This window comes from Bufo bufo, chromosome 4, assembly GCF_905171765.1.
Source record: "Bufo bufo chromosome 4, aBufBuf1.1, whole genome shotgun sequence".
NCBI lineage: Eukaryota > Metazoa > Chordata > Amphibia > Anura > Bufonidae > Bufo > Bufo bufo.
Genome location: NC_053392.1, coordinates 69,730,552 through 69,758,300, shown reverse-complemented (window position 1 = coordinate 69,758,300; position 27,749 = coordinate 69,730,552). Strand labels below are relative to the sequence as shown.

At 46.6% G+C, this 27,749-nt stretch overlaps 1 protein-coding gene across 1 annotated transcript in view; it reads left to right on the top strand.

The window, feature by feature from the left end:
- Window positions 1-27,749, top strand: part of SMC6 (structural maintenance of chromosomes 6) — a 69,729-nt gene that overhangs the window by 19,970 nt on the left and 22,010 nt on the right. Inside the window, exons 7-19 of the mRNA XM_040427361.1 lie at window positions 1,924-2,004; window positions 2,109-2,210; window positions 4,464-4,583; window positions 5,432-5,530; window positions 5,640-5,786; window positions 7,336-7,424; window positions 8,998-9,162; window positions 10,370-10,548; window positions 10,656-10,857; window positions 12,091-12,205; window positions 21,266-21,426; window positions 21,579-21,714; window positions 25,210-25,290. Coding sequence (XP_040283295.1) covers window positions 1,924-2,004; window positions 2,109-2,210; window positions 4,464-4,583; window positions 5,432-5,530; window positions 5,640-5,786; window positions 7,336-7,424; window positions 8,998-9,162; window positions 10,370-10,548; window positions 10,656-10,857; window positions 12,091-12,205; window positions 21,266-21,426; window positions 21,579-21,714; window positions 25,210-25,290 — 1,677 coding nt within the window. The remainder of the gene's footprint in view (window positions 1-1,923; window positions 2,005-2,108; window positions 2,211-4,463; window positions 4,584-5,431; window positions 5,531-5,639; window positions 5,787-7,335; window positions 7,425-8,997; window positions 9,163-10,369; window positions 10,549-10,655; window positions 10,858-12,090; window positions 12,206-21,265; window positions 21,427-21,578; window positions 21,715-25,209; window positions 25,291-27,749) is intronic.

Genomic DNA, 27,749 nt, shown 5'->3' with positions numbered 1-27,749 from the left:
AACGGCAGCGAGCGGACCGGCCGGCACGTGACTGACGTCACTTAGTAACGCTCCTGCTTCCTGAAGCTCGCTGTAGTGCAGGCATGCTCAACCTGCGGCCCTCCAGCTGTTGTAAAACTACATCTCCCACGATGTCCTTCTGTAGGCTGATAGCTGTAGGCTGTCAGGGAATGATGGGAGTTGTAGTTTTGCTACAGCTGGAGGGCCGCAGGTTGAGCATGCCTGCTGTAGTGCATTCATAGTGACAGTGAGTACAGAGGCTGGACCTGTTATCAATAGTAGAGAGATTGTTTCACACACTAATAAAAATACTTAACACAAAGCCAGTTATGTGCACAGTTTAGGACACATGAGGGGACACATAGGGCCATGAGAGGAACCAGCATAAGATGCTATATGTCTTATGCTGGCCCCCTCATGGCCCTATGTGTCATAGCACACATCCCCTATAACAGCGTCCTCCACAGATCCACCCCATAACAGTGCCATCCACAGGTCCCCATAAGTGTCCTCTACAGATCCCCCATCCATAACACTGTCCTCCACAGATCCCCCATAACAGCGTCCTCCACAGATCCCCCATAACAGCATCCTCCACAGATCCCCCCATAACGGCGTCCTCCACAGATCCCCCACAACACAGCGTCATCCACAGATCCCCCACAACACAGCGTCCTCCACAGATCCCCCACAACACAGCGTCCTCCACAGATCCCCCACAACACAGCGTCCTCCACAGATCCCCCACAACACAGCGTCCTCCACAGATCCCCCACAACACAGCGTCCTCCACAGATCCCCCACAACACAGCGTCCTCCACAGATCCCCCACAACACAGCGTCCTCCACAGATCCCCCACAACACAGCGTCCTCCACAGATCCCCCACAACACAGCGTCCTCCACAGATCCCCCACAACACAGCGTCCTCCACAGATCCCCCACAACACAGCGTCATCCACAGATCCCCCACAACACAGCGTCCTCCACAGATCCCCCACAACACAGCGTCCTCCACAGATCCCCCACAACACAGCGTCCTCCACAGATCCCCCACAACAGTGTCCTCCACAGATCCCCCACAACACAGCGTCCTCCACAGATCCCCCACAACACAGCGTCCTCCACAGATCCCCCACAACACAGCGTCCTCCACAGATCCCCCACAACACAGCGTCCTCCACAGATCCCCCACAACACAGCGTCCTCCACAGATCCCCCACAACACAGCGTCCTCCACAGATCCCCCACAACACAGCGTCCTCCACAGATCCCCCACAACACAGCGTCCTCCACAGATCCCCCACAACACAGCGTCATCCACAGATCCCCCACAACACAGCGTCCTCCACAGATCCCCCACAACACAGCGTCCTCCACAGATCCCCCACAACACAGCGTCCTCCACAGATCCCCCACAACACAGCGTCCTCCACAGATCCCCCACAACACAGCGTCCTCCACAGATCCCCCACAACACAGCGTCATCCACAGATCCCCCACAACACAGCGTCCTCCACAGATCCCACATAACTGTCATACCCAGCCGCGTCAGCGGCTCATATGGGAAAATCCAAGCAAATAGACCTCTAGCACAATTCCCTTAAAATATCGCATCGCACATCGTTATCGCAATTTTTAGGGCCCTAATCGCAATTGCACAAAATTCCCATATCGTGCAGCCCTAGATTACAGACAGGATTACAATGACATATCACCTCTAAATAGAGATTACACTGGATCCACTATTCACGATAGGTGATATTATGGCTTACGTAGTCCCTCCTGACCTCTAAGTACAAATAGTGAGTAGTGGTTTTATGTTGCATCTAGTGAGGTGGGGGATGACGTCACTGACGGTTCTGTCACTTTTCGCCTACTTCTAGTCTTGGTTTTATTGAGAGCTTTATCTGTTTCTCTGTAGGTTGACAATCCGGTATCTGTTCTTACACAAGAGATGAGCAAGCATTTCCTCCAGTCCAAGAATGAAAATGACAAATATAAGGTGAGTTGTAGTACTGTGCGCTGTCCGACGGGTGGTCCTGGTACTGGAGTAATCCCATCGTCTGCCTCCATGGGTTTAAAGCCGCTCAATACGTTTTATTTCAGTTTTTTATGAAGGCAACACAATTGGATCAGATGAAGGAAGATTACTCCTACATCATGGAGACCAAGACCAGGACTCATGATCAAATCAATTTTGGAGTGGAGGTAAGAGGCTGTTATTGAGGCTGGAGCACAGAATAGAAGGGCAGCTGTAAGGTGCGAGTGCTTAGTGCTTCCCTGTGCTCAGCAGTCGGCCAGTCAGCACTGCTGTGTACATTCTTGTCATTAGCGAGTTTCCTTAAAGGGGTGGTCCAGTTTTTCTGACATGTCTTTTTAGCAACTGCTTACTTTCCCCGTGTGATAACCATTCTGGAGCATCTATGTTTATGACAATGTTCTGTCATTCCTTGATTTATTCCTGCTAGAATTTATGAATGAATTGCTAGCAGTTTCCACTGAAGGTCCAGATGGGTGTTACCAGTTGGGAGGTGTCCCTGCACAGACTGATACTTATCCAATCAATGCTGTCAGTGTCAGACTGTGCTGGGACACACACCCAACTGATAACACCCATCTGGACCTTCATTGCAAACTGCTAAAAAAGAAAAAGTGACGCAAATTGGTGCCATTTTGCGCATCTAGGATTCCAGCACTTTTTTTTTTTTTTTTTTTTTTTTTTTTTTTTACAACTGGCGGGCCTAAGATGCACCATTTTGCGACAAAATTTTGCCACAATTCTGACTTAAAAATATTTCTCAACGTAAGTCAACCAGTGGTATAGAGTGAGAAAGTGTCTGTCCCTGCACCAGATTTATCATCCAGTCTGAGCCCCTGTGATGTATATGGTGCTGGTCTAGACAGCCTAAGCTTCCGCCATCTTTAGAATTAGTAAATCTGGGATCATGGACTTTTATATCTTTTGTTAAAGGGATACCCGTCTTGTAAAACGATGGCATATATATGGTGGTGGAAGAGGGGTGTATAACTTTTGGAGTTCCCAACCAATCCTGAGAGTGAAGATGAACCACAATATCAGCACTGCAGCTCCGCCAGCATTTTTCACCTCGCACAGCAGTGCCGGGCCGACCCCTGCTCAGGAAATTATACTAAGGCCACATTGAAATGTGCAGAGAAAACTCTACCTGTTGGGTCTCCAGAAATCTAAAACCCTCCAAGCGGTGGTACAGTATCTCCTAGCAAAAACCTGTTTAAAAGAAAAACCCTAATAGACCTTACTAGGGTTTTCACGATACCAAAATTTAGATTTGATTTCGATACTATATACCATTTGATACCATAAAAAATAAAACGCCAAAAAAGCCTTGTGCATTCCGCATTTTATGGAATGTCCGGCCCATAATCGAACAGTCCTATCTTATTTTTTGGGGGGGGGGGGACAAGGTGACTAAAAAATGGCGAATCGCGCAGTTTTTATAATTTTGTTTTCTGTTACTGCTTTCACCGCATAGGAGAGATTTTTTATATTTTAATAGTTTGGACTTTTCGGATGTGGCGATATGTAATATGTTTTATTTATTGTTTATATATTTTATATGTAAAATTGGGAAAGGAGGTGATGTAAACGTAATATTTTTTTTATTTTTTACTTTTTATTTAATAACTATTAGCCCCCTTACGGGCTAGATCCTGGGATCTTTTAATTCCTTGTCCTATCCACCCTAATAAAGTTCTATGAGGGTGAATAGGACCTCGCACTGTCCCTGCTGTCCTGTGCATAGTGCACACATCATCAGGGGGCTTACCATGGCAGCCAGGGCTTCAGGAGCGTCCTGGCTGCCATGGTAACCGATCGGAGCCCCAGGATTACACAGCTGGGGCTCCGATTGGAAGCTGCCAGTGCCACCAGTGAGGGGGGAGGGACCCTGTGGTGGGGGGACGCGGCGCCACCAATGTTTTTAATACTGGGGGAGTTGACCGTGTCACCAGTGATAAAGATAACTAACTCATTAATACAAAAACAGGCGGCGGGTGCCAGCGGCAAAATCACCGACCTCAATAACAGGGTGCTGCGATCCAGTTAATTGCGAGGGGTTAATTGCCACGGATCGATTAGTTATCTTCACTGGTGGCACAGTGGCCACAGCTCTCCCCTCCTCCTCCCCTCTCTCGTCATTGGCAGCAGCGGCACCGGGGGGAGGGAGAGATTCCTTCTCCCCTGTGCTGCTGAGTAGATCATGGCGCGTGCGCGCCATGTTCTCTGATACTAGGCTCCGCAGTAGCACAGCCTAGTATCTGTAAAAGGCAAATCCCGGTATCAAATTGATCCGGGTACAAAAGTATAGATTGGGTATTGATAATTGGATACCCGGTGCAACCCTAGACCTTACATGAATCTACTAATCATTAGTAATTGTAAAATGTGTTTGACAGAGTCTGGGTTGTTTTCTTCCCGTGCAGAGACTTCAGGAGCTGAAACGCATGTGTATGGAAAAAGAAGAGAGGTTTAAAAGCCTGGCCTCATTAGGGGAAATGAAGGAAAAGCTGGAGGATCTGAAGCGTAAGATGGCCTGGGCCATGGTGAGACTCTTTCCTCCCTTCCTTATGTTTAGGGCTCACACTGAACTCCCATATCACTTGACAGCTAAGGTTTAGGCTAGAGCTACATGGCGACACTGGGGAGCAGAGTAGCAATCCGTGCCGCGACTACTGTCGACCAGTGTAGCCCTAGCCTTATTAGTGTGATAGGATGTTCCATATTCAGCGAAAAAAAGATTGTGATTATATGATTATTCCCTGTACGCTTTCTGTATTATGTTTTCCAAGCTCTGTCTGCAGACTTTCAGTATGAACCTTTGTTCTTCAATACCACTGGGCGTTTGCTAGACGACGTGTGTCCATCACGTGACAGGTTTTCATTCACTGGGAATAATGACTGTTGCTGATTGACAGCAAGCAGAGATCTAGATTTGAAAATTTGATACCTTTTAATTATAGAACGTGTAACCTTTATTTGGGGTTACCCTTTTATGGGCGGGATGCAGACAAGCCTTAGAGTCCTATATAGAAGGATAGTATCTCAAGCGCCAAGCACTTTTGCACATACACACCAACAATGCCTCATTCTAGTCACGCGGCATAAAAAGTCTGAACTGGAAGGACGTTGCGCATATGTTCCTATCTTCTGATATTTCAGGCCACTGGGATCCTTCGTTTCATAGATTTGTGATATCTGTTTCTCCAAGCAATGTGGTCCGTGCACACGATGGCTCCATTGAAGTCAATGGAAGACCCGGGTGCATAGCTGGGAGATACAGAAGGTGGGGCGGTACTTGTTAGAGCACTTTTGATCAGTGGTGGTCCCCGTGCCAGAGGTAGTAAAGGTGTGTGTGTATATGAAGGTGCAGAGACATCTCCTTTATTTTTAGGTTACCGAATCTGAGAAGCAAATCCTTCCATTCAGGGAGCAGATAGCTGCAGAGGAGGGGCGCACGGTCAAATTTGACCAGAAGATCAGTGAATGGCAGGTAGTTATATTTTACTTCGGCCCGAACATTGAGACCTGTAAATCCACCTTAACTCCGTAGTTGCACACGTCCCATGTCCTTACCATTATATATTGTTTTCTCTGTCGAGGACAAAGTGAAAGATGCTCAAGCAAGTTTTCGGGCCCTCCAAGAGAAACTGGAGGACATCAGCAGGGAGGCCCAAGCACTAAAACCACATGGTATTGCTTTGAAAGAAGGCATGCAGCAGAGGAAGCGGGCTTATCATGAGTCTGAGGTATGTGGTACAGCTTATTGCACAGTTTCAAGTCAGTCCAAATAGCAACAAAATCGAGAGCTTAAAGGGGGTTTGGCATATGGCTAGGATGTGCAACCTCTGGGACCCACACCTCTCTCCAGAGCAGGCCCCCAAAAGGAAAGAGGAATTCAGAAAAGAGCCGTGCTAGCGTGCTCAGCTATTTCCAGCGGCCCCATAGAAGGGAATAGAAAGGTGTCCACGCACGTGTAGCGCGCTCTTCTTCACTTTGGACGCATGGTTGTAGAAATAGGTGTGGGTGCCTTCTCTGGGACTCTAACCCATCTGACATTGGGGGCATCCTAGTGATATGCCACCAATGTTAGATGGCTAACCCCTTTAAATGGGATGTTCAGATGCTGAAAGCTTTGGAAAACTGCCTCAGATTGACTTAATTCTATGCAATAAGGGATACTCTCCAATGCATTGCAAAGGGTGAAATCTGCAGTGGATATCCACAGTATATATTGACTTGCTGTCGATTTAAAATCCGCACTGCAGGTAATTTTAGGTTTTTTGCGGCATGTTGATGACATTTCTTAAAATCTCACTTTGCTTGTCCTGTAAAATGCTCCATATTCGCTGCATGCAAATCTGCTATGCATGGGCACATAATAATAATCTTTATGTAGCGCCAACATATTCCGCAGCGCTTTACAGTACAAACAGTCATAAATAACATAGCAACAGACAAGTCAATAATTAGAACAAGAGGAATGAGGGCCCTGCTCGCAAGAGCTTACAATCTATGCGGAGGTAGGGGCGACACAAAAGGTAAAAGTGCTTGTTTTGTACGGTGGTCCAGCCATCTTGGGAGAATAGGGGGGCAGATATAAAGCTGCATGAGCCGGTCACCAGACGGTGTATGAAGTGATTCTGGGTGCGGTGGACAGTATAGTTGAGGTTCAGGAAATGATGATAGATGGGCTATGTATGGAGAGGAGTTAGATCAGGGCATGGGATAGGCCACCCTAAAAAGATGTGTTTTTAGGGAGCGCCTTCAACCGTGTATATTGTCATTTAGCCTAATTTCTTGGGGTAGAGCATTCCAGAGAAGCCTTGATTCCAGGAGTGAGAGGTTCGGATTATGGTGGATATCAGTCGTAAATCATTTGCAGAGCTTAGAGCACGGGTAGGATGGTAGACGGAGGTGAGGGAGGAGATGTAGGGGGGCACTGTGGAGAGCTTTGTGGGTGAGAACAAGCAGTTTACATTGGACTCTATACTGTATGGGCAACCAGTGCACAGGGCGGAGGCATTGTAGTAGCAGACAGATAGGTGACTAGATTGGAGAGGGGAAAGTCTGGTGAGGGGGAGGCCAATTAATAGTGAGGTACAGTAATCGAGGCGGTAGTGGATCAGGGCAACAATGAGAGTTTTTGTTTCCAAAGTGAGAAAGGGGCCGATCCTATAGATAACCTAAAGGTGTTGTCCAAGAGTATAAAAATGAAATAAATAATACACGCAGCACAGTTATTGTATTTTCTCTTAAGTTCATTTATTTATTTATATATTTTCTTTCTTATTTAAGGTTTTGTATAATCGGTTCAGGATGGAACTGAAACGTCTGGAAAGGGATGCCGAGCAGCTCAATAGACGTATCCAGGAGTTACAAAACAGGTACTAACATAGGAACTGATTTAGGCTACATGCACACAGCCGTTGGGCAGCCGTGGCCGTATTGTGGCCTGCAAACGGCGGGTCGGCAATCCATGGCCGCTGGCCGTGAGCACTCCGCATCACGGATGCGGACCCATTTTCTTGAATGGGTCCAAATTTCCAGAGATGCAGAACCGAGTCACGGAACACCGGAAGCACTACGGAGTGCTTCCGTGGTGTTTCTTTCAATTGTGGGTCCGGCCCGCTGCACGGATGTTGCCCGTGCATTGGGGACTACAATTGCGATCCCCAATGCATGGAACGGCCGTGTGCATGAGGCCTTACATGTAGTCCTTAACCCATTAGGAAAACAATAGGTTCTGCAGCAGATCCAGTACTGTGCCCTAATTGCTCAGAGCAAAAATACAGCCAAAGCAGACCTTTATTTTTTTTTATATGCTGAGGGCGCCATAAGCCAACTACTCTACAGCGGGGATCAATGCGCAGGTGCCGGAAACGAGATCATATGGCGCATGCGCGAAATCTCAGGATGCAATCATGCCTGACAGAATCCAAAAAGCCTTCAATCAAATGTGAAGGGGCGGGAAGGGGACGCAGTGAGCTTGACATCAAAAACCTCATTTGCACACGACCTGCGGGGGAATAAGAGTTGTTTTACGGTGATCATGCCTCTTGTACATCTTATGCATGAACAACTTAAAAAAACGTCAACAGCTGTAAGGTACTGCTGGCGGTTTATCGTCCATTTTGGTGCTGACAGGTTCCATTTAATATTGGCACGGAAATCTGTAGGATTCGGCGTGAAAGGCTATTGAAGTTAGTTTTTCTGTGAACAACAATTATCCTCTATCCTTAGAGAAATTGATGGGACCCCCCCCCCCCCCCCCCCCCCCCAACCCATCGCAACTGGTATCCTGTGTTTCCCCTTTGAATGGAGTCTCGGGTCACTCATGTCTGCTGCTCCATTAAATTGTACTCTACCTCCTGCTGACGTGTAGTGTTAAATGGGCAGACAAAGGACATTTGCGACCCGATGCCCCCTTCAAACGAGCTGAAAGGCAGATGTACCAATGTCGTGTGTTTTAAGATACATACACAGTTTTGAAAAGTGTCTAGAAAACAGTGTGTGGTAAAATAGTCTTAAAATGTGCCAGATTTTCTTTTTTTATGAAGCAAAATATAACCGTATAAGGTAGGCTAGCTGAGTAGTGGCATGAAAGAAAGTGTCATCCAGGGTGCGCCACTGTCATAAAGAATCCCGCCTGGTCTCCTTTTATCCAGACACTATTTATAAGTCCTCCCCCAACTTGTTTATAGCCAACCATATGCCTGAACCCCCACTCATGGGGCAAATGATATATGACCGCTCGGGACTTCTGGTGATTGGTGATCATACATTTAATCCTGTGGCGAGGGGCTGTCATTCACCTCTGCGACTAATGTAAGACATCACCAAAAAAGGAATAAATAATCCAAATGATTCCATTTGCTCGGACATATTACTACCACCTTGTATATAAGCAGATGACAACTAAATCCTAATCCATTTCTTTTTGTCCTCCTCCTGTTTCAGCACCGATAATGTATCTGAGGAAGAAAAGCTGGCACGGATGGGAGAAATAAATCAGCTGAAAGATAAAATTAAGGCACTTCATGACCAAGACATTACGACTTCGGAGCAGATCAACCAGTTTCAACAAGCACTTTATAGGGATAAGGAAGAACGCAACAAAATTGTGTACGTTCTGTCACTGCACCAGTGCTTCATTCATTTTTGTACAGTCCTCCATTTGTATTGACCTCTCCATACGGTGATCACTTAGCTACATGGTACTCTGTGACTGATGGGGGAGGGGGGGGGGAGGGCACAATCACACAGACTGGAAGGGTATGTATGGAGGAGAGCACACCCAGGAGTTTTAAGGGGAGGGGTGAATCGCATAGACCAGGGATGGCCAACCTGCGGCTCTCCAGCTGTTGCAAAACTACAACTCCCAGCATGCCCAGACTGCCTTTAGCTTTCAGCCTACAGCAGGGCATGGTGGGAATTGTAGCTGGAGGGCCGCAGGTTGGCCATCCCTGACATAGACTGTATATCTGTGTAAAGACAAGAGTGCACCCAGGACAGGACCTGTAGGGGATGCTGCTATAGCAGAACACTTACGTTTTATTGTCTACCTCTACTTGTGTGAGCAGCAGTTCCCAGCCTGAATGTTGCTCCTCTTAAGCGAGCTTGCAATGTTATATTGATTTATGATGTGAATTCTGGTCTCACCCCCAGTCTACTGAATTATCTTGCATTGACTACAGGTCGGTCAGTCAGTCTGTGAGACTGCAGTTTACAACATCACAAGTCATTATGTGTCGAGTAGTGTTGAGCGAACTTCTGTTTTAAGTTTGGCGTCTAAAGTTCGGCTTCCGGTTAGCGGAGAATCCCGATATGGATTCCGAATTCCGTTGTGGTCCGTGGTAGCGGAATCAATAATGGCCGATTATTGATTCCGCTACCACGGACCACAACGGAATTCGGAATCCTTATCGGAATTCTCCGCTAACCGGAAGCCGAACTTTCGCTCAACACTAGTGTCACTAGCTCACTTTCCCGGCGTACTGTTCAGGCCAGGAACTACTTCTCACAGACGGAGCGTGTTTCCCAGAATGCACATGCTCATCTGAAACTAGCCTAAAAAAGAACCAGTGATAAAACTGGACTGGAGCTGATTGAGTGGTGTGAAAATGCAAAGTCTCAAAATTGCTGCACTTGACCCTAAAAAAAAATCTCAAAATGCTTATTTTTTTATCTTTTTTGAAGACAGAATTCTGGAGTGCGGGGGCGTGATAAATTCCCCTCTTTGTTTCCAATCTTGAACCTTTTCAGCTACATCAATGGAGAATTTCATTGTGGCTGTGCTTTGACAGTATTTCCATTTCTGTTGTCCCCGTAGTAATGCAGAGCGTGATCAGAAGCAGAAAGTGGATGCCATCAAACGACAGATAAAGGAGTTACAGGACAGTAAGACGGACCGGTTGAGAAGATTTGGGCAGCACGTGCCTGCTCTGCTTGCCGAAATTGATGAGGCATACAAGCAGAGACGGTTCAGGAAGAAGCCCATTGGCCCATTAGGTTTGTGGTTTGCTAGGAGTTAGTAGTTGGGGCTCCTTTTGCATTGCTGAGACACCATCAGGTCAGCAAAGTGCACTTGATTTATTTTTTTATCTCATGTGCCTTAGGGGCTTGCATTCGTTTGAAAGACCCTCAGCTTGCCCTTGCAGTAGAAAGCTGTCTGAAGTCTCTGCTCCATGCCTTCTGCTGCGACAATCATCAGGATGAGAGAATGCTGCAGAGCATCATGTTAAAGGTCTACCCTCATGGTCAGAGGCCTCAGATCATTGTCAATGAGTTCCGCAATGAAATGTATAACGTTTCCAGAAGGTGAGAAGGGAAATTCCATTCAACTGCTTTTCTGTGTTACTTTTTATTCATCCTGTTTGTTAGTGAACTTATAGACTACTGAAAAGCCATGTATATTTAACTCTTGGCGACACTTGTCATACATTTCCAACATAATGATAAAAGGGCGATATATAAAGTGGGCGCAGGAGCTGATTCACCCCAGCGGGTATCGGCTTTATAATACAGATGACACACACCCATAGTGACAAGGATCAGTGATAAATTCAATCCTGGTCATTTAAGCCCTCAGATGCCATAGCCAATAGCGGCCTCAGGGTTCTGAGCAGGGAGCCTTCTTTGTGAAGGCTCCCAGGCCTGCCATGGTAATCTTCCTTTGGGCCCTGCAAGGGACTAGTAGGACATCACAAGCACCATGGACTGCAGTAATACATTATTTCAGTCTGTAGTAAAAGTGGTCCAATGATTCTATGTTCTACAGGGAGTGAAAATATAAATTTTATATTTAAAAAACAGTGAATAATTGTTTTAATATATAAATATATATATATATATATATATATAATAAAGTATTACAATTCAAATCACCAATTTTTCATTTAAAATTAATTAATAAAAAATAAACATGATTGGTATTGCATCAGAAAATGTCAAAATTATTAAAATATAAATGTATTTATCGTGTATGGTGAACACTATTGCCGGAAAAAAATCAAAATGCTGGAAACAGCATTTTTTTTAAATTTATTTATTTATTTATTTTTTATCACCACACCCCTGAAAAAAATGGAATAAAAAGTCTTATGTGCGTAGGTCCAACCAAGGACATCTCCATGGAGTTTAAATGTTCTCTCCATGTTTCCTCCCACACTCCAAAGACATAAGGATAGGAAACGTAGATTGTGAGCCCCATCGGGGACAGAATATGTCAGCGCTATATAAGTGAATACAAAGAAAAGGAAAAAGTAGGGAACAGTTACAGGGAGTGCAGCTGCAGGATGGGTCTACAAAAGTCTGATACTATGGAGACACACAATACATTTTAATTATGATTGTTTGCAAAGCTGCTTTATTTTTCATTTTGGATGCTCTGGAGCAATGAAACAAAAAGATTGATCTATTCATTAAGATAAAAGGAAGACAGGTTTACGTTGACATTTTTTCAGAATGTCGCGGCAAAACTTGTTTTGTTTCCACATTTGTATATCGATATTAAGAGACTTGAGCTCATATATGCTTTATATTTGCCTTTAGAGCTGTGGTTCATCCAAAGTATCCAACTGTCTTGAGCTCTTTGGAAATCGATAGCCCCGTAGTTGCCAACTGCTTGATTGATATGAGAGGAATTGAGACAGTGCTGCTAATAGAGGTATGTGGATTTTCTGTACTACCCAATGATCTCTATCCGCCAGCCTTAGGTCTATCATTACTGCACATGCTTAAAGGGGTTGTGCCAAGATGGAAACGTACTCCCTATCCCCTATACAGCTGTGCACTGCACTCTGCTTCTCTTTGGAAGTCCCATAGAGATATAAATGCCCATCTGCCACTCCATAGGGTGGGGGACCCCATTCGTATGATCAGTGTTGATCCCAGTGGCTGGATCCCCACCGATCAGACGCTAAGGGTGTATTTCACATCCCAATGTGGCAGACGATTGTTGGGAGGGAGGTGTTCCCTCCCTGCAATTACCAGCTCGCCATTACATGCAGCGATCTCCTCCACAGCATGGGGAGCAGTGATTGCTCTGCCATCACCCATCCCCATGCTGTATTGTTGGTTTGCCGGCGGCAGATTGTGGTTAGACACTACGATCTGCTGCCTGCAAACGATTTTTTATTTTTTTTTAAACATGTCAAAAGATTTGGATTGCCCGATCGAGAGTTTGCTCGTGTATCGGGTAATAGGTGGCAGTATTACACTGCAAGATGATAGCTAACGAGCATGCATGCAAACACTCATTAGCGATCATCTGCCAAAAAAGCAGCAGGTGTAATACAGGCTTTATTCGCTATCGTATGATTAAATCATGAGTACTTGTCACCCCCCGCCCCCTTTCAAGCAAGAATTTGCAACATTTAAAAGTTAAAAAGGAATTCCAATCCGAAGCATTCCTGTCACTTTATTTAAACCTGTCCTATGTGCAGTCTTAGGGCTGGGGAAATAGGGGTAAGGGACCCCCAATTCTGATAATTGGTGGTGGTCCCAGCAGTCGGAGAACCACTGAGCCTGAGTAGCTTTTAGGGTTGCACCGGGTATCGAATTATTGATACCCAATCGATACTTTCTCGCTCATATCATTGGGGGACACAGGAGACCATGTGTATAGCTGCTGCTGCTGCCACTAGGAGGCGACGCTAGGCAAAAAAAAGTGCTAGCTCCTCTCAGCTATATCTCTCCTGCATACACTGAGCTAATCAGTTTTAGCTTAGTGTCTGTAGGAGGCAGACTTCTCTGCTTTGCAGGGCGTCTTCTTTTGTTATTTTTTCCTCTTTAGGTATTGGAAACAGAGACACCTGGCCTCTCTGTTTACCCGGGGAGGAAGACCGGTGTCTGTTCCCCTCACCTCCCGACCTCCCCAAGAAGGCAAAAGTGGACCAGGGCAGCTCAGCTCCCCTGCATCCCGCCAGCCTGTATTTGTGCAGTCCCCCCCCTCCACTCCAGCCTCCCTACCACCTCGGTGCTAGTGGCTGAAGAGGTTACCCTGCTGGTACCCCGGGAGGGGAGGGTGAACAGATAAGGATTAAGATGGGGTGAGTATTGTGAACACAGGGGGAGTGTAACCCCCTCCATCCACCACCGCCCCCCAATCTCTCACCCACACCTCCCCTCTCCACCCCTCTATTCCCCGGCCAAATGCTGTTTCTTCCCTGCCCGTGTTCTCTCCTTGCGCCCCCTCTCTCTACCCCATACCTCCTGGGGCTAGGTCCGGGGTTCGAGAATCCCACAGCCATTCTTCCCGGCCTTCTGTTCCAGCCAGAAGTCCTTCCAGTCGGCCCGCTCCTATGCCAGTCCCCAGCTTTGCAGACTACTAGGTCGCAACATCTATCCTGCAGTTTAGTGGGCGGGGACTGTCCCTCTGGCGCGAGATCTTTGCGCCCAGATGTCCCCCTTCTCTAGTAGCCTGTTGAGCTCCGCCCGCGGCTTATGTCCAGGGGAAAAAAAAAAATATAAATAAATAAATAAGTTAATCTGGCACTATCAAGTGCGGAGTGTGGTGTCTGTTGCAGAATTAACCCCCTCTAAGGTGCAACAAGTCTACTGGATGTTTTTTCATGCAACACCCCTTCCACAGACACGCTCTGGCGCTGTACATCCTGTCGCGTTCCCTCCATAGGCGGTGGAATTGCATGACTACTGGATACTGTACAGCCTGTTGCATTACCCCCCTCCATAGGTGGTGTAATCGCACTACCACTGCATACTGTTCAGCCGGTTGCATTACCCTCCTCCATAGGTGGTGTGATTGCACGACCACTGGATATGGCACAGCCAGTCGCATTACCCCCTTCCATAGGCGGAATAATTGCTCTATCACTGGATAGTATATCCTGCGTTACCTACTCCCACAAGTTCAGTATTCACATGAACGGGTGAAGTAATTGCACCACCATTGGATATTATGTCTACTACGCCACAGCGCCAGATACTACACTGCTCAAAAAAATAAAGGGAACACAAAAATAACACATCCTAGATCTGAGTTAATTAAATATTCTTCTGAAATACTTTGTTCTTTACATAGTTGAATGTGCTGACAACAAAATCACACAAAAATTAAAAAATGGAAATCAAAATTTTCAACCCATGGAGGTCTGGATTTGGAGTCACCGTCAAAATTAAAGTGGAAAAACACACTACAGGCTGATCCAACTTTGATGTAATGTCCTTAAAACAAGTCAAAATGATGCTCAGTAGTGTGTGTGGCCTCTACGTGCCTGTATGACCTCCCTACAACGCCTGTGCATGCTCCTGATGAGGTGGCGGACGGTCTCCTGAGGGATCTCCTCCCAGACCTGGACTAAAGCATCTGCCAACTCCTGGACAGTCTGTGGTGCAACATGACGTTGGTGGATAGAGCGAGACATGATGTCCCAGATGTGCTCAATTGGGTTCAGGTCTGGGGAACGGGCGGGTCAGTCCATAGCATCAATGCCTTCGTCTTGCAGGAACTGCTGACACACTCCAGCCACATGAGGTCTAGCATTGTCTTGCATTAGGAGGAACCCATGGCCAACCGCACCAGCATATGGTCTCACAAGGGGTCTGAGGATCTCATCTCGGTACCTAATGGCAGTCAGGCTACCTCTGGCGAGCACATGGAGGGCTGTGCGGCCCTCCAAAGAAATGCCACCCCACATCATTACTGACCCAATGCCAAAAGGTCATGCTGGAGGATGTTGCAGGCAGCAGAACGTTCTCCACGGCGTCTCCAGAGTCTGTTTCTGACCGTTTGAGCAGACACATGCACATTTGAGGCCTGCTGGAGGTCATTTTGCAGGGCTCTGGCAGTGCTCCTCCTGTTCCTCCTTGCACAAAGGCGGAGGTAGCGGTCCTGCTGCTGGGTTGTTGCCCTCCTACGGCCTCCTCCACGTCTCCTGATGTACTGGCCTGTCTCCTGGTAGCGCCTCCATGCTCTGGACACTACGCTGACAGACACAGCAAACCTTCTTGCCACAGCTCGCATTGATGTGCCATCCTGGATAAGCTGCACTACCTGAGCCACTTGTGTGGGTTGTAGACTCCGTCTCATGCTACCACTAGAGTGAAAGCACCGCCAGCATTCAAAAGTGACCAAAACATCAGCCAGGAAGCATAGGAACTGAGAAGTGGTATGTGGTCACCACCTGCAGAACCACTCCTTTATTGGGGGTGTCTTGCTAATTGCCTATAATTTCCACCTGTTGTCTATCCCATTTGCACAACAGCATGTGGAATTGATTGTCACTCAGTGTTGCTTCCTAAGTGGACAGTTTGGTTTCACAGAAGTGTGATTGACTTGGAGTTACATTGTGTTGTTTAAGTGTTCCCTTTATTTTTTTGAGCAGTGTATATTTCCTATCATATTTCTTCCTCCTCCATGGCGGGTGTTTGCCAAGAGACGGTGCCTACTATTACCCGGTCCTCCCCTACAAGTGGAATACAGGCTCAACCACTGGATACTTCAGCTGCTACCGCTTTATCCCCTTCGATTTTGGTTGTTGGTTTAGAGTGCCGAAATGGCAGTCTCTGTCCTCCCCGGGTGTGTCCCCACAACATCGCTTTAAGTCCCGATGGGACTCCACACTACATGGCTGGTCATGATACTCGACACCTTCTTAGGTGGTGTATCTGCCCTAGAAGAGAATTGGTATCGGTGAGTACTTAAATAAAAGTATCGGTACTCGTACTCAGTCTTAAAAAAATGGTATCGGGACATCCCTAGTCTCATCAGGTGGAGTATGGTGCTATCACCGTATACTATGGCTTCTACAGTATGACCTCCTTCTCAGGCGGAGTATTGCGCCAGCACTAGATCCTGTGGCTACTCCTGTCTGGCCTCATTCCAGGTGGAGAATTTGCCTTAGCCCTAAGTGCCTTGTCTACCACTGTGTGGTTCCCTTCTCAGGCTCAGGGTTTGCGTTCCCCCTGCAAGCCTTGGTGGCACCCGCATTGCTTTCCTCCTCACTCCTTGTATTTTCACTGGATTTGGTTCTGTGGTTTCTACCACATTGTCTTCTGTTCCGTTCCATGTTTCGGCACTGGCTCTGTATGCTGTAGCTTCTACTGCTTCTCTCCTTCCACTGGTCCTAGGTGTGGTGGTTGTGTCTACATTCCCTCTCGGGTGGATCTCCGGCTCATTTTACGAGACCAATGGATGCCGTTGCACCAATAGGTGGGGTCTTCATGCTGGCGCCTGCAGTTTTAGCTCATTCGTCCACTCATTTCCGATGGCATGGTCATGCAGTACTTCCAGTCTCTGTAAAATCCTTTTCTTGCTGAGTTCATTGGGGGACACAGCACCCACCCAGTACATTGCTGGTTCTTTTTGGTGGATACCACCTGTTCTTGGTCCTGACCCCTCTCCAGCTCTTTCATACAGTTGGTTTCTGTTGGCTTCTCCTGGCTGCTCCTACTGCTTTTGTTCGAACTGATTAGCTCAGTGTGTGCAGGAGGCATATAGCTGAGAGGAGGAGCTAGCACTTTTTTTGCCTAGTGTCTCCTCCTACTGGCAGCAGAAGCTATACCCATGGTCTCCTGTGTCCCCCAATGAACTCTGCGAGAAAAGGATTTAACAGGTAAGCACAAAAAATCCTATTTTTGTACCGGTATCGATTCGATGACTGGATTTGCCTTTTACCGATACTAGGCTGCACTACTGCACAGCCGAGTATCAGAGAACATGGCATGTACTGCTCTCAGCGCGCGCCATGTTCCTTCAGCCGCACAGGGGAGAAGGAAGCAGTCTCTCCCTCCCTCCCCGCTGTGCCGCCGCTGCCACCAATGAGAGTAGAGAGGGAAGGGGCTGTGGCCACTGCACCACCAATGAAGATAATTAACGCTTAAAGGGAGTCTTTCACGCCGATTCACCGTATTAACCTAATAACAGACTTATGTCCACGGCATCGCCCCTATTAAAACTGTGCTTACCGTATGTTGCTTGCTATCATCGTTCTGCCGAAAAACACTTTTAATCCATATGCAAATTAGGCTGTGAAGGTACCCAGGGGCGGCGTTACAACGGCCGGTGCCCAGGCCCCTGGGTCATTTTCATACGAATCCACTCCCCCTCCGCCGCGTCTGCCCGCCCTTGGTCACAGCGCATCACGGCAAGAACGTAAGTTGGGCCGGCGCATGCGCACGGTAAACTGTGATGCCCCGGCCAGACTGTGGTCATTCAATGCGCACATGCCGATATCGCGGTCATCGGCGCATGCTCGGGATTACGGACGGGAGGAGGGAGGTTAGAGCAGAGACCAAGGGCGGGCAGACGCGGCGGAGGGGGAGTGGATTCGTATGAAAATGACCCAGGGGCCTTCACAGCCTAATTTTCATGTGGATTAAAAGTGTTTTTCGGCAGAATGATGATAGCAAGCAACATACGGTAAGCACAGTTTGAATAGGGGGGATGCCGTGGACATAAATCTGTTATTAGGTTAATACGGTGAATCGGTGTGAAAGACTCCCTTTTAATACAGATACAGGGGGCGGGTGTCGGCGGCAGAATTACATAGCCGGCACCCGACCTCTGACAGGGAGCTGCCGCACCTGAGGGGTTAACTGCCGCTGATCGCAGCTCTTAGTCATAGAGGTCGGGTGCCGGCTATGTGATTCTGCTGCCGGAACCCGCCTGCTGTATCTGTATTAAGCGTTAATTATCTTCATTAGTGGCGCAGTGCGCCCCCCGGGAATTAAAAACATTGGTGGTGCAATGTGCCCGCCACCCCCACCCCAGTATTAGTCATTGGTGGCACTGTGCGAAAAGTCCAAACTATTAAAATATTTAAAAAAAATCTCCTATGAGGTGAACTCCGTAACAGAAAAATAAATAAAAACTGTGCGATTCGCCTTTTTTTTTTTTTGTCACCTTGTCCCCTCTAAAAATAGGATAAGACTGTTCTGTTTTTAGGTGTTATATTTTTTTCTCTGGTATCGAATGATATCGCAATACTTTTTATGGTATTGAAATTGAATCAAAATTTTGGTATCGTGACAACCCTAGTAGCTTTAGGAATACTATGCTTTAGGCCTCTTTCACACGACCGTTGTGTGCACCCGTGGCCGTTGTGCCGTTTTCCGTTTTTTTTCGCGGACCCCATGACTTTCAATGGGTCCGTGGAAAAAACGGAAAATGCACCGTTTTGCAGCCGCATCCGAGATCCGTGTTTCCTGGCCGTGAAAAAAATATGACCTGTCCTATTTTTTTCACGGCCAACGGTTCACGGACCCATTCAAGTCAATGGGTCCGTGAAAGAACACGGATGCACACAAGATTGGCATCCGTGTCCGTGATCCGTGGCCGTAGGTTAGTTTTTATACAGACGGATCCGAAGATCCGTCTGCATAAAAGCTTTTTCATAGCTGAGTTTTCACTTCGTGAAAACTCAGAACCGACAGTATATTCTAACACAGAAGCGTTCCCATGGTGATGGGGACGCTTCTAGTTAGAATACACTACAAACTGTGTACAAGACTGCCCCCTGCTGCCTGGCAGCACCCTATCTCTTACAGGGGGCCGTGATCAGCACAATTAACCCCTTCAGGTGCGGCACCTGAATGGGTTAATTGTACTCTCATATCCCCTGTAAGAGATCAGGGCTGCCAGGCAGCAGGGGGCAGACCCTCCCCCCCTCCCCAGTTTGAATATCATTGGTGGCCAGTGCGGCCCCCCCCCCCCCCCCCTCTATTGTAATAATTCGTTGGTGGCACAGTGTGCGCCCCCCCCCCCCTCTCTCCCTCTATTGTAATAAATCGTTGGTGGCACAGTGTGCGCCCCCCCCCCTCTCTCCCTCTATTGTAATAATTCGTTGGTGGCACAGTGTGCGCCCCCCATCGCCCCCCCCTCCCTCTATAGCATTAACAACATTGGTGGCCAGTGTGCGGCCTCCCATCTCCCCCCCCCCCCCCCCCCCCATCATTGGTGGCAGCGGAGTTCCGATCGGAGTCCCAGTTTAATCGCTGGGGCTCCGATCGGTAACCATGGCAACCAGGACTGTTGCCATGGTTACTTAGCAATAGTACAATAGTAGAAGATTCATACTTACCTGCTGCTGGCTGCTGCTGCGATGTTCGTGTCCGGCCGGGAGCTCCACCTACTGGTAAGTGACAGGGTCTGTGCGGCGCATTGCTAAATGAACTGTCACTTACCAGTAGGAGGAGCTCCCGGCCGGACACGCACATCGCAGCTCCCAGGTAAGTATTAATCTTTTACTATTGTACTATTGCTAGAACTCCGCTGCCACCAATGATGGGGGGGGGGGGGGAGATGGGAGGCCGCACACTGGCCACCAATGTTGTTAATGCTATAGAGGGAGGGGGGGCCGATGGGGGGCGCACACTGTGCCACCAACGATTTATTACAATAGAGGGAGGAAGGGGGGGGGGGCGGGGTGGCGCACACTGTGCCACCAACGAATTATTACAATAGAGGGAGGAAGGGAGGGGGCCGCACTGGCCACCAATGATATTCAAACTGGGGAGGGGGGGGTCTGCCCCCTGCTGCCTGGCAGCCCTGATCTCTTACAGGGGTATATGATAGTACAATTAACCCCTTCAGGTGCGGCACCTAAGGGGTTAATTGTGCTGATCACGGCCCCCTGTAAGAGATCGGATACTGCTAGGCAGCAGGGGGCAGTCATGTAAACAGTTTGTAGTATATTCTAACTAGAAGCGTCCCCATCACCATGGGAACGCCTCTGTGTTAGAATATACTGTCGGAAATGAGGTTTCACGATCTAACTCATATCCGACAGTATATTCTAACATAGAGGCGTTCCCATGGTGATGGGGACGCTTCAAGTTAAAATATACCATCGGATTGGAGAAAACTCCGATCCGATGGTATAAAAGGGACTCCAGACTTTACATTGAAAGTCAATGGGGACGGATCCGTTTGAAATGGCACCATATTGTGTCAACGTCAAACGGATCCGTCCCCATTGACTTGCATTGTAATTCAGGACGGATCCGTTTGGCTCCGCACGGCCAGGCGGACACCAAAACGACTTTTTTTTCATGTCCGTGGATCCTCCAAAAATCAAGGAAGACCCACGGACGAAAAAACGGTCACGGATCACGGAAAAACGGGACCCCGTTTTGCGGACCGTGAAAATATACTGTCGTGTGCAATAAGCCTTACTTATGTGGTATTGATTTTTTTTGTTTTTTTTTTCATATCTAAAAGTAAATTTAGAATTCTACAAGACGTGTTAGACACCAGTATGTGGAGCTAAAACATGGTCCATTCTCTAGGGAAGGGATGGAGATCATTACCGGTAGAGCAGGATGCATTCTACATTCAGTCCTGCTGGTTTCTGTGTGATATCACTGCTTGCAATCTTCCAGCAGGATCATGTGGTGGACACACGAGGTAAGGCTGCCTGTGCACAGTGTGGATCCCGCTGCCGGATGGCATTGTGTATGAGCCATGCCCCTGTATGTACTGCACATGACCAGGGCTGCTGATCATTCACTGGAAGCAAAGAAAGCAGAGAAATCAAAGACAAAGAGAAAGTAAATTGGAAAATCTTACATCTTTTCATTATACAAAGAATCCAGATTTCCATCTTTTAGTTGCAATGTTGCTCACCTTACGTAGATTTGCACTGAGCGCAGACGATTTCACTAGGACGTATACGTTACTAATACCGGACTCCGGTGGAGTTTATGCATCGTATAGCGCTACTAACAGCTGGATGGAACTGAAAATGTAGATGTCTTTTCCCATCAGAGTAACAGTGAAGCTCGAGAAGTAATGCAGAGAAGGACTCCACCCGCAAACTGCAGAGAGGCCTTTACCGCGGCTGGAGACCAGGTGTATAAAAACCGCTATTACTCCTCTGAATTCAACAGAGCCCGATATCTGAGCCGAGACGTGGAAGTGGAAATCAGGTTTGTTTGCTTCTCAGTCTTGATTATGTAATATATGGTCAGTTATTCATTTGGGAGGCCGTCATGAAATACTACCCGTTTCCTATGCACGGCCATAATGTGATGTCGTGTAAAGTAGAATTGAAAGTAATAAATAGTTTTGTTTTCTGCAGCCATCTGGAAAGAGAAGTCAATGACATTATTGGCCAGATGTCCACCATTCAGCACCGGGTGCGTTCCACTGATGGTGACATCAGGAAAAATGACGTCTTACTCCACCAACATCATGAGACAAAAAAGAGAATACAGGTAAATTCTGTAAACTATAGCAATTGGTTCAGTAAGTTCATTCACTACTGTAAAGTCAGTCGGTAACATAGACATTAGAGGGAAGCGGTCACCGTGAAAATGCAGTGCAGTCTGCAGGGCGTCTGTTATAGAGCTGAGGAGATTGATGTGTAGGATTATGGGAAAAGATTCAGTATAAGTTGTATTTCATTCATTTAAATTCCTCATTTAGTGCTTTGAAGTCCAGGAGGCGGTCCTGTCAGTGACTGACAGCTATCTGTGTATACACAATCATGGAGGGAGGGTTGTCAATCACTGATAGGACCGCCTCCCTGACTTCAAAGCCCGGAGTAAGCAGGAATTTAAATGTATAAATTACAAGTTACACAGATTTTTTTTCCATTAAAGCTTTATATGAATCTGCTCAGCTCCTCCTGACCTATAACCTGCTGCCTTCAGCTCAGACGTGACAGGCTCCCTTAACGAGGCTCTGTCAGCATGATCAGCCCTATTAAATCTGGTAAACTGCCTGGTAGGGCTCACCATGCTGATTAAAATGATACCTTTCTTTTGCTTGTATGCTAAACAGCTGCATATGTGTTTTTATGCAAATGTATTTTTATGCATATGCATATGTGTTTTTATGCATATGCAAATGAGCAGGTTGGAGCACCAGGGGGCGGGGTTAAACCCTTGGAGCACTGCTTTGTAACACCCTCTGTGCTCTGCACACTCCCCCCCCCCCCCCCCCTTTCTCTTGATTGACAGGGCTAGACATCAACATGCTAAGGGCAGCGCTGTGTCCTAGCATGTAAATATCATGTGCACTACTTACTATAGCCTTACCATGTTAACAAGAGTGGATTTCTATGCTTAGAAAGTGAGTATACCATATATTTCGCTTTATAAGACGCACCCCAAGTTTTGGAAGAGGAAAATTAGAAAATAAAATGTCCTCAGATCAGATATCTGCAGCTGTTAAGCATACAGGCAAAAGAAAGGTATTGTTTTAATCAGCATGATGAGCCCTACCAGCCAGTGTGCCTGGTGTAATAGGGTTGATACTGCTGACAGAGGGTTTTCAAGGTCCTATCCTCTTTGTAACCAGTCAAATTGAAATTTCCTACTCCCACAATAGCTCTCCTAGCATTGCTGCTGTATATCTAGACCAAGAATTAGCAAACCTTGGGGCTCCAGCTGCTGTGAAACTACAACTCCAAGCATTGTAACTCTTAGAAGTGAAAGACGCATTCTGGGAGTTGTAGTTTTAGAACATCTGAAGTGCCGGATGTTGCTGATCCCTGATCTAGCGGCTGAAAACACATGCTAATAATATGCTGCTCCCAGGTACGTGGCGCGTTACACGAGAGCTCTGGTAATCTGCATCAGGCTGATTGAAGAATTAGGTTTGCATAACTTTACAGCAAGTTTCAAAACCACTGGTTACATTTTATATGTAACACTATAAAAATGTAAAATCCTTTTAAAGGGGTATTCTCATCACAGACAATAGGGGCATATCGCCAGGATATGCCCCTATTGTCTCTATAGGTGCGGCTCCCACTGCTGGACCCACACCTATATCAGGAACAGAGCCCCGCAAGGTGGTGGCTGAAGGAATCCAGTCCGGCCACCACCAGGCGCACTCCCTAAAAAAGTGAATGGGAGCGCACCGTCCGTGATCGGCCACTGCTCCCATTCACGTCTATGAGCCCGACGAAAATAGCTTTGCCAGTGCTTGGTTATTTTCCGCGGCCCCATAGGAAATGAATAAAGGGTGGCTGCGCATGTGCAGTGCGTCCTCCACCATTTTCGGGGCTCCGTTCTTAGTGTAGGTGTGAGTCTCAGAGGTGGGACCCGCACCTATAAGACAATGGGGGGGGGGGGGAGGCATATCCTAGTGATATTTCCCCAATGTCTGTGATGAGACAACTCTCTTTAAGTGCTAAGACCTTTGACATGGAAAAATGATTTTACGTATGTTACCGGTTATCGTGAATAAATAATTACATGCAGGATCTGTGTCTAGGATGCTGTTGCCTTCTGCCTGCAAACTGCCTTGTGTGCGCTTTCCTTTCTGTGTACAACCTCTGTGAGCCGTCCTCTTCTCCACCGTGTACAACCTCCTCCCCCTCCCTCCTTCTAACTCTAAGGGCTCATTCAGATGACCGTATGTGTCTTGCAGTCCACAAATGGCGGATCCACAAAACACGGATACCGGCCAAAATGCAAAAAGATACATAGCTGGCCTTATGATAGAAATGCCTATTCGTGTCCCCAATTGCGGACAAGATTAGAACATGCTCTATCTTATTTGCGGAATTACGAATGCGGACACCACACGACCCCATTGAAATAAATGAGTCCGTTCCACAAAATTAGGTAACTGATGTGGACACACAAATATGGTCGTCTGAATGAGCCCTAAGACTGAGGGGGAAGAGCAGAGAGAGGTCAGAATCGGGAGCAGAGTTCTGACATCTGTATGGGCCTCGGCAGCTCTACGGCCTAGGTGAAGAAAGCTCCCAGCAGAAGCAAAATGATCGGACATTTTTTATTAAGACTTTTTAGAAAGATAATTAAAGGGGTTTTCCAGGATTTTTGAACTGATGTCAAGATAGGTCACCAATGTGCTATCAGTGGGGGTTTGAAACACGGGACCGCCACTGATCAGCTGTTTGAGAAGACATCGGAGCTCCTGTGCATTTCAGCCACATTCTCTTCAATAGGCCGCCTAGGCCACGTGACCTTTAAATGTGATATCATATGACAAAGCTGCAGGAAGGCCGTGGTGCTCCTGCGAGAGCTCATGTCTTCTCAAACAGCTGATCAGCAGTGTTGGACCCCCGCTGATCAGATACTTGTAAACCTGTCCAGAGGTTACGTAGTCAGTTAAAAAAAAATCTTAGAAAACTCTTTTTAATTTTGCTTCTTGGTAGCGAATGAACATTAAAAAAAATAATTATAAAAGTGTCGATAGCCCTTAAGACTTTGCTTTTACTAAGGTCTCCATAACTGTTACAGAGGACCCGTCCCCTCTCCTGACATGTCTGTTTTTAGTAACTACTTGCATCCACCATGTAATAATTCCGGAGCCTCTAGTCTTATGACTGTGTTGTTCCATTATTATTCATAAAGAATTGTTTCAATTGTCAGCAGTCTGCAATGTAGGTCCAGCTGGGTGTTAACAGTTGGGAATGTGGCCTTGTCCAGTCTGACACTGGCAGCACTGATTGGATAGTGTCAGACTGTGCAGGGACACACCCCCAACTAGTAACACTCATCTGGACCTTTATTGCAGACTGCTAGTAATTCATTCACAGATTTTTAGTAGGAATAATAGAGGAATGACGCAACATGCAGTCATAAGAATAGATGCAGTAAATTTATTACATGGAGAATGCAAGTAGTTGTTAATACAGATATGTCAGGATTGGTGACTGCTCCTCTTGGGCGATGTGTTATTCTGTCAATTCTCCATATTTCTGACTATTCTGTTTGGTGTTTTTCATTTAGGTTCAGATTAGAGAAGCTAATGCGCGGATAACAGAACTGGAGAATGTGGAGGAACAGCCGTCCATTGACATATCTACATTGGTACAGTTTTATTTATTACATTTTTTTAATGATCTGTTCATTCAGGGACTACGTCTACTGCATGAAGTCAGGAGGCATCACTCCTCTCAGAAGGGTTCATATAAAGGAATTGTTAGGAGTCCAGGCTAATGGCCACTTCAGTCTGCTGGTGGTCCAGTCCTTCATTAATAGCCAATATTTAAGGTTGGCCATAAGTTGACCTTCCCAGAAGTTCGCTTTTTCCTTTCCTGGTTTACGTCCGGTCCTTCATGTTTCCTCCTCAGTTTAAACAGATATTGTGCAAGTGAACTTATCTGGTGTGTAATATATTATATATATATATATGAGAGAGAGAGAGATTTTGTTGGCCGTGTGCTTATTATTATTTTTTTATCTTTTCATCCCATTTAAAGGATATGGACACCTTTGTAAATTAATTTATTTTATGGAGAAAATCATTTCTCCAATTGGTTTTATTTATCTCTCTTTTTTCGTTTTTGTTCTACAGCCTGCTGTGCTTCCTATGCACAGCAGGCTGCTCTCAGTGAGTTTACAGAGAATCCGCACGGAATCCGGACCTATTCATTTCAATGGGGCTGTGTACATGAGCGTTGTTTTTCATGCATCACTTGTGCGTTGTGTAAAAACCGCAGCCGCAAACAAGCGGATGTGCTGCGTTTTTCATGGATGGTTGCTAAGAGATGTTGTTTGTATATATTTAGTTTCTTATCACGTGCGTGCAAAACGCATTAAATCGCATTGCACCCGCACGATAAAAACTGAACGCGGTCGCATACAAAACTGAATGACTTTGCCTGCGAAATTGCGTGTTTTTCACTGAACACATTCGTAACGCATTCGCAACACATCCGGACACGCTCGTCTGCAAGGGGCCTAACTCCTCCTGTATGCACACGGGAGCGCGCACGGTCTCCCTCTCCCTCCGAATTCTCCTCCCCCTTCCCCTCTCTGTATCAGAAGCTGCCAGGTGTGGCACACATGAAGCCCCACCCCTCACGGACATCTCCTGTCACCTGGAGCAGCTCCTGGACTAAACACTACATTGTGGTTGCAGGACCTGTGGTGATGTCACAGTTATGTGATCAGCCGTATGTGGGAGGAGTTAGGGGAACACAGGCTCCGTGTAGGACTGTGCTTGTGGAGAATGCAGAGGTACTTTATGTATGGAAGGTCTGTGTATAAAGCAGGGCTATGTCAGTGTAACCAGTCTATTGTACAGTTTCCTGTATGTAATGTTCTATCTGTGTAATGGACATGTAGCAGAGCTGTGTGTGCAATGTGTATATAGTAAACTATCTGTGTAATGGGCATGTGGTAGAGCTGTGTATGTAGTGTCAGGTGGGCGCCGTTTGTGGCAGCAGTGGTCTCATGTTTAGATTATGATGTTGGATAAATGTAAAATTGTCTACATTTATTTCTGCATGGGAGACTAGCAATGGTTTCACTTCAGAAATATCCGCTTCATAACGTTATGTGGGCCTATGCATTATATATGTGAATTACCGCAAAATTCGTACTCTTCCTCGGCTAAAAATACTCCTCAAAATTGTTAAGAGTAGTATTTTTACTCTTCTGGAAAAAATGTAGTGCGACCTCTGCTGTCAGCTGTAACATTCAGCTGACAGTCTTCTTCAAACTGCAGACATAACCCCTTCCATGCCATGGTCCTTCGGGACCGCTGTATGGAAGGGGCTAACCATCGGGCCGCTGCTCTGCTGCATCCGGTTTGCCATGGTATAGTTGAGCCTGATCAAGCTTACTGTGAATGACAATACATTGCAGTACACTATACAGTGTACTGCAGTGTATTGTAGAGGCATCAGACCCACTGGATCTTCAAAAACCAAGTGGGTCTGAGTCAAAAAAGTGTAAAAAAGTGAAAAACAATTTAACTTCTTCCTATATCCGCACATATAATTGGTTAAAAATTTAAAATATAAAAAACACTAAACATGTTTGGTATCACCGCGTCCGTAACAACCTGATCTATAAAAGGATCATGTACTTTTACCGCACGGTGAACGCCATAAATAAAAACTATGATGGAATTGCAATTTTGCCCACCGCACTTCCCACAAAATGGTATAAAAAGTGATCAAAATGAGTCATACGTACCCCAAAATAGTACCAGTCAAACCGTCATCTCATCCCGCAAAAAATGAGCCCCTATATAAGACAACCACCCAAAAAATAAAAAAGATATGGCAAAATGCGACACGCACATGGCCGGTGTACGTGTTTTGCGGACGTGTGAATGGACCCTTATGGTCCGTGGTAGCGGAATCCATAACGGAATTCTTAGATAACCTAAACCTTGTACTCCCAACTTGAAAACACAAGTTTACTCAACACTAGTCACAATGTTTTAGCTCATAGCTAAACAGTTAGACCACAGGGGTGAATAAAGTGTTTGAGAGCGCGGCCATTATATATATTAGTCATTTATCAAACTGGTGTAA